Source organism: Solanum dulcamara, chromosome 5, assembly GCF_947179165.1.
Source record: "Solanum dulcamara chromosome 5, daSolDulc1.2, whole genome shotgun sequence".
Taxonomy (NCBI): Eukaryota; Viridiplantae; Streptophyta; class Magnoliopsida; order Solanales; family Solanaceae; genus Solanum; species Solanum dulcamara.
This window is the reverse complement of record NC_077241.1, coordinates 70,502,760-70,515,119: the sequence shown is the minus strand read 5'-3', so window position 1 is coordinate 70,515,119 and position 12,360 is coordinate 70,502,760. Positions and strand designations below refer to the sequence as shown.

The following is a 12,360-nucleotide window of genomic DNA, read 5'->3' as shown; positions in this document are numbered from 1 at the left end:
GCTAACATGTATCAAATATACAGTATGTATCAATATGTATCATGAATATAAACAACAAAATTAACTTTACAAAATCAACAGTATATCTGAAAAAAGTATTGAACTTAGTTATATACATAATATTATGATGTATCATGACTGATAAAATTAAAAAAAATATTAACATGTATCAGATACACAGAGATTCGTATGTATCTGATACATTTTGACAGCAAGTTTTTTAACTGTTGTACTTGATACATAATACTTAGTATATATCAATATGTATCATGAATATAAACAACAAAATTAACTTTACAAAATCAACAGTATATCTGGAAAAAGTATTGAACTTAGTTATATACATAATATTATGATGTATCATGACTGATAAAATTAAAAAAAATATTAACATGTATCAGATACACAGAGATTCGTATGTATCTGATACATTTTGACAGCAAGTTTTTTAACTGTTGTACTTGATACATAATACTTAGTATATATCAGTATGTATCATGAATATAAAAAACAAAATTAACTTTACAAAATCAATAGTATATCTGAAAAAAATAATTGAACTGAGTTATATACATAATATCATGATGTATCATGATTGGTAAAATAAAAAAATATTAACATGTATCAGATACACAAAGATTCTTATGTATCTGATATATTTTGACAACAAGTTTTTTAACTGTTGTACTTGATACATAATACTTAGTATGTATCATGAATATAAACAACAAAATTAATTCTACAAAATCAACAGTATATCTGGAAAAAGTATTGAAGTGACTTATATACATAATGTTATGATGTATCATGACTGATAAAATAAAAAAATATTAACCTGTATCAGATACACAGAGAATCTTATGTATCTGATACATTTTGAAAGCAAGTTTTTTAACTGTTGTACTTGATACATAATACTTAGTATGTATCAGTATGTATCATGAATATTAACCAACAAAATTAACTCTACAAAATCAACAATATATTTGAGAAAAGTATTGAACTGACTTATATACATAATGTTATGATGTATCATGACAGGTAAAATAAAAAAATATTAACCTGTATCAGATACACAGAAATTCTTATGTATCTGATACATTCTGAAAGCAAGTTTTTTAACTGTTGTACTTGATACATAATACTTAGTATGTATCATGAATATTAACCAACAAAATTAACTCTACAAAATCAGATTTCCAAATTCAGCAAATGCACATACATTTTACTGTCAGATATTTTAATTTTGAAATTGAATCCATTATCAATTTTGTATTTGGCCATTAGATCAACTAGTGTTGCTTTGTCCTTATACAATTGATTCTCCTTCACTTCCGCACCATTTGTATCAGTTATGTAGTTCGTCACATCCAATTCCGATATATAACAAGCTGCAACATTACTAGATTCCACTAAACCAAAAATTTGTGACTCATTCGTGTTTGGTTCGGCATCAACAATTGCTTCAGATGTAGCGTCGAATGTTTGTAACTCACGTCTCTTTCTATCAGATGTTGTTATGCATAGGGGATACTTTACGAATCTCGCCTCGTTCTTTTTCAACTCTATGTAAAGATTAACACACATGTCATTACGAATAATCATTGGCGACGCGTTACCTTGAATTATGTATCGGATTTCAATATTTTTCACTGATTCATCTATGGGCAATTCAGCAGCGATTGTTGTTTTTAGAGTCGAGTACGATACATTGTCGCCCCCTACGATTCCATCACTTTTGTATAGTTCATAACTCACCTCGGATTGCCAAACTCCAGAATGTCTCAGTAGTATCGCGATATTCATCTTGATTCGCTTGATGAAAATCGAAATTTGGATTGAATTTTTTGTTTGCACTTATGCTCTGTTTTTTAGTTTTCCTTCATCATCAGAACTATTTTTTTAAAATATTCTTTGTCTTAATTAGCACGGTAATTGATTGAAACAATCAATCATAACTTAAATTACGTTACTACTCATAAATAACTCAACAATATTAATTGTTCTACACCCAAAATCTGATGTATCAGCATAGTAAGTAATGTGTTAAAAATTAGAAAAAAAAAAAAGGAAAATCGGATAATTTAAAAAAAATGAGAGATACACTGTAATTGAACCTTTTTTCAGTATGAGATTGAAGTAAAGTTTACTATAAATATAGAGGTTGTAATCATATGGAAGCTTAGATACAAGATACATACTGCTTTGAAATTGTGTGTAAGAGATGTATCAAGTACAAATTCATATGATATCAAATGAAATCAGAAGGGAGAGATGTATCATGTATATTTACAATTTCAGCAAATCATTACCCATATTCATCTACTTTTAAATTGTGAGAAAATAATATATCAAATGAAATTACGAATAAGATGTGTATCAGATACAATTCCTGCAAATTATTATTTGTATCAATGATTTTATTTAAGTTATTATCTTTGTGTATTAAGATATAATAGTAATGTTTACTTGGTAATTCCAATTAAATTCTTCAATATCAAAGTATACCCAAATCAAAGATATGTCGGTTTATTAAGTAGGGTTGATCCTATTTAAGGTTATGTTTGTTTTCCTTTAAAACAACCCTAAACTATTAAATTGAAAAACAGAAAAATCACTTTTGAAAAGTCGAAATTACCCCTGTTATCGTGTGAAAGACCGTCTTCTTTACATTGGGCAGTAGGGCTTTAACTGTAAATAACATTCTCTTCTTCCTTTACGCACCCTTGCTATAATAGCTGTGCCACCCACACACTTTTTTCCCTTTCTCTCTCTAAAATCTCTCTTTTAGGGTATAATTTTCCCCCTTTTCTCCTGCTTTCTCTCTATAAGAAATCTGCAATTTCTCCATTTTATTTAAATTTATTCAGTAATTAATTAATTTTTTTAATTTTTTTTTGTGTGAAAGAGAGACATGTCGGATCAGAGATTGACCCGTATCGCCATCGTAAGCGCCGACAAGTGCAAGCCGAAAAAGTGCCGGCAAGAATGCAGAAAGGGCTGCCCAGTTTGTAAAGTTGGTATAACCATTTGATTTTTATTTTCTAGATTGTATAATTGCTTAATCGTTAAGCTAGGATTTGTTGATTATTTGTTCAATTTTGTTTGGTTAAGTTTTGTGCTAAAAATTGTGTTTTTTGAGCTATGTATCACAAGACTTTGTTTTGTTATGAATTTATAGGCTAAAGTTTGTATCATGTATGAGTATTGGGATTTTCGTGTTTAGATCACTTTATTTTAGCTTTGCACGGTTGTTGCTAACTAAAAGAAGGGGAATTGTTTACTACACTGTGTATAAATGATTGTGGAGTATATTGTTGATATAAGCTATTGGGGTTTTAAAGAAAAGGTTTTGTCTTGGAAGTTGATGACGTTTTAACTTGTAGTTTTGATTGTTTAAGTATATAAACTGTAGATTTTAGCTTTATGTTTTATAAAGAATTAAGCCTAGTGGTGCCGACCGTGCTGTAACTACATTAAGTGAATTCTGAGGGTTGTTGGGATTTGACATTTATTCTTGAATTTTGCCTAAAGCTTATTATATAATCTATAATGAATAGAAGAGTAGATGTCCTACCATTTAGTTTTCTGGGGATAGACATGCACTACAATTGTCCCTCAAGCAAAAAAAAAAAAGGAAAAGGGAAAAAAGAAACAAGGGCTGAAACCCTTCCTTTGTCGCTTTGAGGTTGTGTTGGAGTCATTGTTGGGGATGCGGCTGCAAAAACTTGTGGAATTATCTCATTAAGAACAGATATCCGAGAAGTATATGTAGGTTTTCTGCCTTGGCAAGGTAAGCTATGGATGGAATCGCCTTGTTGATTGTGAGGAAGAGGATGTAGTGTAGTATTGACTTGCTTAGGGTCGGTGGTGTTTTTCATTGCATTGTCTTTGTTGTATTATTGTAGTTCTTGTTTTTGATATTTCAATTATCGAACTAATTTATTGTTACTTGATATATATTCTTCATTGTCTCCTTATTCTTTGTACATGAATTTGTTGTACTTGAGCCGAGGGTCTTTCAGAAATAGTCTCTCTACTCGCAGTAGTGGTAATGTCTGCGTATATTCTATCCTCTTCATACCTCACCTGGGAAATTTTATTGGGTATGTGAAATTTTAATGGGAACAGATATTCAAGAAGTATAAGTAGGGTTCTGTCTTTGCAAGGTAATCTATGGATGGAATCGCCCTATTTATTGTGAGGAAGAGGATAAAAGGGATTTTAACCAACTGTTGTATGCTCTGATATGCAGTAACAGAATTATTAGATCTCGGGAAAAAGCACAAGAGTTTTAGAATGTGAGGTCTATATAGATAGGTATGCGTAAGATCAACCATGGCTATATAGGCAAAATTCCAAAGGAATCTATTGTTCAGCATTTGTTCTTTATACTGCTGTAACACACAGAAATATTAGACTATTAGGTTGGGTGGTAAATCATTCTATCTTGATAATTGAGGTATTAAAAGGGGGCGAGACTCTCTGAATCAATGTGGACTGTTAAGAATAGAACAGAGGAAGCATGGATCTGGTTAGTCTATACCAGCTTATAATGATCAAGGTTTAGTTCTTGTTCTTACATTTACACTAAGCCATTTTAGTTGGGTTTGATACTTGTACATAAGTTTATGGTTGAGTGTGAGATAAGAGAACTTCTGGTTTTGAGAGCCCATAATTTGACGTAATAGGGAAATTATCTAGAATTTGAATGAAATGGATCTAAGTGGAGTGGACTAGTCGTGAAGGACTCATGTAGTCGGCCCCTATTTAGGACTCAGGTGTAGTTGTTTTTTAATCGTTGGAATCGAGGTGTAGTTGATTGACTGACAAATCAAATACTCCCTCCGTCCCAGTTCATGTGATTAGTTTGACTGGGCATGGAGTTGGGAAGACTTTGTAATGTTCCAAACTACCCTTAAAATAAATGAATTTTTAGATAGAAGAGTGTACACCTTTATGGAATATGGGAAAACTTTGCAATCTTCCAAACTGCCCTTAAAATAAATGATTTTTTTAATAGAAGAGTACCCCATGATAGACTTTTTGTCAACTAAGTGGGACCCAACATGAAATGTTGGTAATGTCATTAAATATTTGGCAAATAATTATGTGTCATTCTCTTTGGGACTGACTAAAAAGAAAAGTGTGTCATATAAATTGGGACAGAGAGTAATCAATTTTTGGAATATGTATTACTGAGTGTAGTATTACTTTGTATAGCTGGGAAATATGGTTGCTCATTTGTATTATGTGGAAGTGTTTGCATATGTTCTTCAATCAATTAAGCTTTGTTTTGCAGGTAAGTTATGTATAGAGGTCACTGTAGCCTCGAAGATTGCTTTTATCTCGGAAGAGCTGTGTATTGGATGTGGTATTTGTGTGAAGGTTTGTATATATTACAAACGTGGGGATATTTTTTGCTGCAGATAGGTACCTCATTGTGCCGGCTGACTGATATTTTATTTGATAATACAGAAATGCCCATTTGAAGCAATTCAGATCATCAATCTACCAAAAGATTTAAACAAGGATACAACCCATCGTTATGGTCCCAACACTTTTAAATTGCACAGGTCTGTTTAAGCTGCAGCTCTTCTGGAGAAGTCTTTTGCTAATCAAATATATCTGTTTATAAAGTTAATTCTTGGAAAAATTGTTGCAGGTTACCTGTCCCTAGGCCAGGACAGGTACTTGGTCTGGTTGGCACAAATGGTATTGGGAAGTCAACTGCCCTAAAAGTTTTGGCTGGAAAATTGAAACCAAACTTGGGACGCTTCAGTGTACTACTCTTTTGCATCTTCATGACTAGTTAATTCATGACCAATTGACCATACAGCTTGCTTATGCTTTCTTTAATATTTCTGTGGCAGAACCCTCCTGATTGGCAAGAAATCTTGACTCACTTCCGAGGATCCGAATTGCAGAACTATTTCACTCGCATTCTGGAAGATAACTTAAAGGTTACTTCTGATTCAGTGTTTCAGCTATCCTAACTGCCCCTTGCTTTTTAGTTGGTTTCTTTGTGAGTATCACTCACCTTTGGATTTAGTTGTCTGACCAGGAGAGCATTGTAGCTCTCCAGAATAGGTGGTCTTCTGCTGTACCATTGTAATTGGTCAAAATCTTTATTAGTTGTCCACCTAACTCTGGATCCTGACTAGATCTGTTATGTTTTCCATTGTTTCAATAGTAGTGCGGCGGTGTCCATAAGTAGTGTAAAAATTCTGGCATATCCTTTTTTTACTAGGGAGAAGCAAGACCATCTGCTACATCCGAATAAAATAATCAGTAGGCCATTTCTGTTTCGAGTACTAAAAGGATGCTCAGCTGCTCTTAGATAACGATAGAATGCATGATTCAAAGAATTGATGAACAAATTAAATTTTAAAATTCATCACATCATTCTATATCAAGATGTCTTTTTTCTTTTGCTCGTTATTTGTTGCGTCCAATCATCCTTGCTCTTGACCATATAGTACTTTATTCATTTGTAATTTAAAGTATTTTTCAAACAGGCAATTATCAAGCCTCAGTATGTCGACCATATTCCAAAGGCAGTTCAAGGAAATGTTGGACAAGTGCTTGACCAAAAAGATGAGAGAGATGTGAAGGAAAAACTCTGTGTTGATCTTGAGCTGAATCAGGTTTTGGATCGTAATGTAGGTGATCTATCTGGTGGAGAGCTTCAGAGGTTTGCTATTGCTGTTGTTGCTATACAAAATGCAGAGATATACATGTTTGATGAGCCCTCGAGTTACCTTGATGTGAAGCAGAGGCTTAAAGCTGCCCAAGTTGTCAGATCCTTGCTTCGACCAAATAGGTTCTAATACATTATCGTATGACTCTTCAACAATCAAGATTTCCAATTATTAGTCCACATACTGAAATATTCTTCTATGTTTCAGCTATGTCATTGTTGTGGAGCATGATCTTAGTGTGCTCGATTATTTGTCGGATTTCATTTGCTGCTTATATGGGAAGCCTGGTGCATATGGGGTTGTGACCCTACCCTTTTCAGTCAGGGAAGGAATTAATATATTTTTGGCTGGATTTGTGCCTACAGAAAATCTACGTTTCCGTGATGAGTCTCTTACTTTTAAGGTAAATCTCAGATTCTTGTGTAACTCACATGTCATGGCAAAAATATTATCTGAACGCCAATATTTTTCCATAGGTTGCTGAGACCCCACAAGAGACCGCTGAGGAAATTGAATCATATGCACGTTACAGATATCCAACCATGACAAAAACTCAGGGTAATTTCAAGCTTAAGGTTGCCGAGGGTGAATTTACTGATTCACAGATTGTTGTGATGCTTGGTGAGAATGGGACTGGAAAGACAACCTTCATTCGCATGCTGGTACGCTTTGCTTTACAAATATGTCATGTCTGAAGTGACTGCTGTTTCCAGTCTTCTGTGTTATAAAGACTCTTCTACTTGTGTTTCTGTATACTGCAGGCTGGTCTATTAAAGCCTGATGTGGTGGAAGGCTCTGATGTTGAGATACCAGAGTTCAATGTTTCATACAAGCCCCAGAAAATTAGTCCGAAATTTCAATCCACTGTGAGGCATTTGCTACATCAAAAGATACGCGATTCTTATATGCACCCCCAGTTTTGTTCAGATGTGATGAAGCCTCTCCAAATTGAGCAATTGATGGACCAAGAAGTTGTGAATCTTTCTGGTGGTGAGTTGCAAAGAGTTGCCTTAGCCCTGTGCCTTGGAAAGGTAATTTTTCTCCCACTCTGTAGAACTGCTGCTTTGGTTGTTTTGTACATTGATCTGGTAGAAGATGTCTTGGTCCAATCAAAACAGAATCTGCCTTCTGTTTTCTTTTGGCTCTCAATGACAGATACTGCGTTTCTTTTCTGTTAGTGTTTCTTCCTTTCTTTCCTTCTCTTAATTTTACTTTATTGTATCCTATTTCTGCCGAATGTCCTTGCAAATGTTGGCTATCAGACCTAATTTAGAATATTTGGATATATTAGAGATGAAACTGTAACAGCTTTGTTGGTGTAAACATAGTTTATTTTACTTTTGGTGTAAACATAGTTTATTAGCTCAAACAGAAGACATCTTTGATGTTCTAGATTGTTTATAGGCAACAAATATAGTTTTGAGCTTTTGATAAATTGTATACTTTTGAAGGGGAACTACACTTCTGGTTGTAGTATACCTGTGGATATATAGAGTAAGGTTACCCGTTTCAAAACAAGAAAAGTTGAATATGGTGTATTAGTAATGTGTTATTAGTTACAACAACAACAACAACAACCCAGTGAAATCCCACATCGTGGGGTCTGGGGAGGGTAAAATGTACGCAGACCTGACTCCTACCAATGTAGGACGGCTGTTTCCGAAAGACCCTCGGCTCAATAGTAATGTGTTATTAGTTATGCTGAGATATTTCTTATGGAGTGTTTGGTTTGGTGTATAAATAACATGCATTGCATATTTCTGAATGACCCTTTAGTAGTGAAGTGTAGATGAAGAGAAAAGTTTGTCTGCAGGGGCTGCATATGAAGACTATTGCATTCATTTCTCCTACTCTAGTGATGTATTTATAAATTGTAACCTAACTTTGTTTGCTTAATTCTGCAGCCTGCTGATATATATCTGATTGATGAGCCAAGTGCCTATCTTGATTCTGAGCAGCGTATTGTAGCTTCCAAAGTCATCAAGAGATTCATTCTTCACGCGAAGAAGACTGCATTTGTTGTAGAGCATGACTTTATAATGGCAACTTACCTGGCAGATAGAGTCATTGTATACGAGGGGACGCCTTCCATAGATTGTGTTGCAAATGCACCTCAATCACTGTTGACTGGAATGAACTTATTTTTATCAGTAAGCCTTCTGCATATATCTTGCTTGCTATCTTTTTAAGCTTGCCTCATTACTAGAAGTTCGCTTACCAGCATTTTTATTACTTAAAAGATTCGTCAACATATTTTCTCATGTAAACAAATGCTGTTTAGACTGCTGCACTAGCTTTTATATTCTGCTCTGATTTGTTGATGGGATTTGTTTTCTTTTTCTTCTTATTGATGTGCTATCCAAATTGTGTGCAGCATCTGAACATTACATTTAGAAGGGACCCAACTAATTTTCGTCCAAGAATCAACAAACTGGAATCAACCAAGGATAGAGAGCAGAAGTCAGCTGGATCCTATTATTATTTGGATGATTAACCAGAACAGGTTGCACCCATGATCCTTGCTTACCTCTTTCTATTGGCACCTTGATGTTTAACAGAAGCTCCGCTCTTCCATTAGGTGCTAATCGATGATCACGAGCAGCCTCTGGTCATAGAAGTCTGACGTGATTATTAGAGGTTGACTTCTCAGTGGACAGATGATTGGATATTAGCAGAATGTCTTCCGTTTCATTGTTGGTTTTTATATGATTTAGTAATTATTACTGGTATTATGTTCTCAATACTCTAGTTTTGTTCACCAATTTTGACTGTAGAGGGAGTAGTTTCTCCTCGGATTTTTCATTCTGTATGTTTATCTTTGTCACATAAATGAGGCATTTGATTTAGTTGATGAAAATTGGAGTGACACTTGATGAAATGTCTTTGAATAATTAAATTGCATTGACGCCTACCACAGTTGGTTATTATGTCATGATACGAGTAACTCCATTTTTAATCCTCTATATATTACATTTTTATGTTATATATGTAATATTTTTATTTTTAAATTAGGTAATTATAGATTTTTACATTATAAGTAGGAGATTATAATCACATACCTAGTGAAATTTCCCAACTGGGATTTTGGGAAGGGTAAAATGTGTGTAGACCTTACTAATACTTCGTGGAGGTAGAGAGAGAAATTATTTCTGAAAGATTCTTGGCTTAAGTGCAATGAAGAAAATGTAGGAAGTAATAATAAAATAGTGCAATAATTGGAATACACGAAATAACATACTAGGATAAATTATTGGAAATAATAATAAACATTGAGAAATATAAAAAATCAGAACTATAATAATACAATTAGTACAATGACAAATATCAATTACCCTAAGCAAGACAATACTACATTACCTATTATCATTCTAGCCTAATATGTATAATCCACACCCTCCTATCTAACGTCATGCGCTTAGTAACCTCCTACTAGCCTTAGTTCATGATAGTAGGTAGTCTCAGTGTATGTTAGTATTTTAGAAGGTTATCGCGGACATGATCTTAAATAGGAGGGTGTGAGAGGACACATATTAGGGTAGAAGGGTAATAGGTAGTGTAGTATTGTCTTGCTTAGGGTGGTTGGTGTTTGTTGTTGTTATTGTCTTAGTTGTATCATTTTTTTTTATTTTTTTTTCTTAGTTGTATCATTGTAGTTCTTGTTTTTGATATTTCTATTATCGCACTATTTTATTGTTACTTGCTATTTTCTTTATTGTCTCCTTATTCTTCGTATATGAATTTGTTGCACTTGAGCCGAAGGTCTCTACCTCTACGAGGTAGTGGTAAGGTCTGCGTACATTCTATCCTCTCTAGACACCACCAGTTAAATTTTATTGGTTATGTTGTTGTTGTTGCTGAGCATCAATCAGTACTGTGTGCGTATATGATTGTTATTTTAATATTAAATATGTATATATGTACATTGCATGTGTATGTGTATATAATTAAGTTTTACTTTATCTCTTATTTTCTATATAAATAAATGAGTTTTAATTTATTTTTAAATTATAATTTAAAATTTATTTACAATATAAAGATAAAATCTTTTAGAAATTTGTTATAAAATATACCTCTATTTATTAATATTTTTATATTACTTGCATTGAAATATATTTATAAAGTCACCGCTCTCTGTTATTTTTACTTGTGTATTTAGCTATTAGAGTTTTGATTATTATTCATAAAAATATTTAATTTATATTTTTCTCATTTATTTTATCCTAGAACGTCTCTCTCTATATATCAATTAGTATTTCTCACAATTTTCGTCTAAAAAATATATTTATTTTATACAAATAATTGTTACATAGATTAAAAAATAAAAATATCATACTTTTAAGAAGTAACAAATAGGAGAAAGGTTGATAATGTAAAAATAAAATAGGTATTTAGAAAAACGTGAATTAGGATACATGGGGAAAATGTGTATTGTTAAAAATTAAGGAGGGAATTTGATTTTTGAAACAAAGTAAACAGATGTAAATGATTTTTACCCAATAAATAAAAGAAGTAGCAATCGTATAATCTATTCTTTTGATTTCTTAGTATAATATTCTCACCGTATTAAATTAAGTAACTACCTACCATTTATAAATAAATAATCTGTAGTGATTGATTTATAAAATCAGAGTTTTACATTTAAGAACCTACATAGACTATTTTATTTTTTGGATTTTCTTCACTTCTCTATAAATACAATTGTCATGAAGATGATTTTCACATAGAAAAATTATCATATAGTCACCAAAGTATTATCTAAAAAAAAAGAAGATGAATATGCTTTCCTTCAAAGTGATATTGATATTCACCTTCTTGCTCATTTCACAAAGTAAGTTCAAAAATTTGTTTTTAAAGTAAATGGTCTCATTGGTTACTACTTCTTTATGATATTTTTCATGTTTATTAAATATTGTTAATTATTATAACTTATAGTATTTTTATCGATTCTTTTGTTTATTTTTCAACAGGTTATGCAGCTTCAGTGGCACCATGTCAAACAACAGCAGATTGCAATATTAAGTGTAGCCAAAATGGAACTCCAATTTGTGCACACAACACTTGCTACTGCCAACGCTGTGATTTATACCCTCCACAAATTTCTAATGATGGTGAATCGAATTTTATAAATAGAAAAATGATCAACTAATATTCACTGTTTCTGATTGCATGTAAGAATTGGTTAGTATGAATATTGGTGGTGACCCTTACAAAATAAATATTGGAAAAAGAAATTTTATTTTGTTGTTTTAGCATGAAATTCTTTTAATGCAACAAAGATTATATTGTTCTTCTATTATCTTGAGATTTAATGCAAAAATTTTCAAGGATCAATGACCACCGTTACAGAACCATTCAGATATTGACTTATCAGTTATTAGTTCGATTATCGATTTAACCGTTAATATTTGACACAAAAAAAAATTATTGAAAATCACTTAGATTATATTCAAGTTAATTTCAAAGTGAAAACATCTAAGTTAATTTATTAAATTAACCATTAAAAGCTGAGTGACGATTTGTCCTTCAACAAAACACTAATTAGGAATATTTTTTAAATTAATTTATTAACTATTATTGCTCCAACCTTTTGTATTTCTTATTGTAAATCAAACCATATACGCATGAACTGATTTATATATTTTTGTTCTCTACTAGATAC

General features: G+C 32.4%; 1 protein-coding gene across 2 annotated transcripts; it reads left to right on the top strand.

The window, feature by feature from the left end:
• The first annotated feature begins 2,709 nt into the window (after window positions 1–2,709).
• Window positions 2,710–9,612, top strand: LOC129889552 (ABC transporter E family member 2). Of its 2 annotated transcripts, XM_055964910.1 has the most exons (13): window positions 2,710–2,792; window positions 2,909–3,020; window positions 5,303–5,388; window positions 5,479–5,576; window positions 5,666–5,783; window positions 5,874–5,963; window positions 6,519–6,823; window positions 6,909–7,104; window positions 7,178–7,363; window positions 7,463–7,732; window positions 8,606–8,851; window positions 9,076–9,204; window positions 9,280–9,612. In XM_055964910.1, the coding sequence occupies exons 2-12, from the start codon at window positions 2,915–2,917 to the stop codon at window positions 9,193–9,195; spliced, it is 1,821 nt and encodes a 606-aa protein (XP_055820885.1). In that variant the 5' UTR covers window positions 2,710–2,792; window positions 2,909–2,914; the 3' UTR covers window positions 9,196–9,204; window positions 9,280–9,612. The 2 variants fall into 2 exon arrangements, with proteins under 2 accessions (XP_055820885.1, XP_055820884.1); XM_055964909.1 differs by having other exon boundaries at window positions 9,076–9,612.
• Window positions 9,613–12,360: the final 2,748 nt, after the last annotated feature.

Coding starts and splice junctions, on each gene's coding strand:
- LOC129889552 (XM_055964910.1), top strand. CDS start 2,915: ATGTCGGATCAGAGATTGACCCGTATCGCCATCGTAAGCGCCGACAAG. Junction 3,021..5,302: donor CTGCCCAGTTTGTAAAGTTG/GTATAACCATTT, acceptor TTTGTTTTGCAG/GTAAGTTATGTATAGAGGTC. Junction 8,852..9,075: donor GAATGAACTTATTTTTATCA/GTAAGCCTTCTG, acceptor AATTGTGTGCAG/CATCTGAACATTACATTTAG.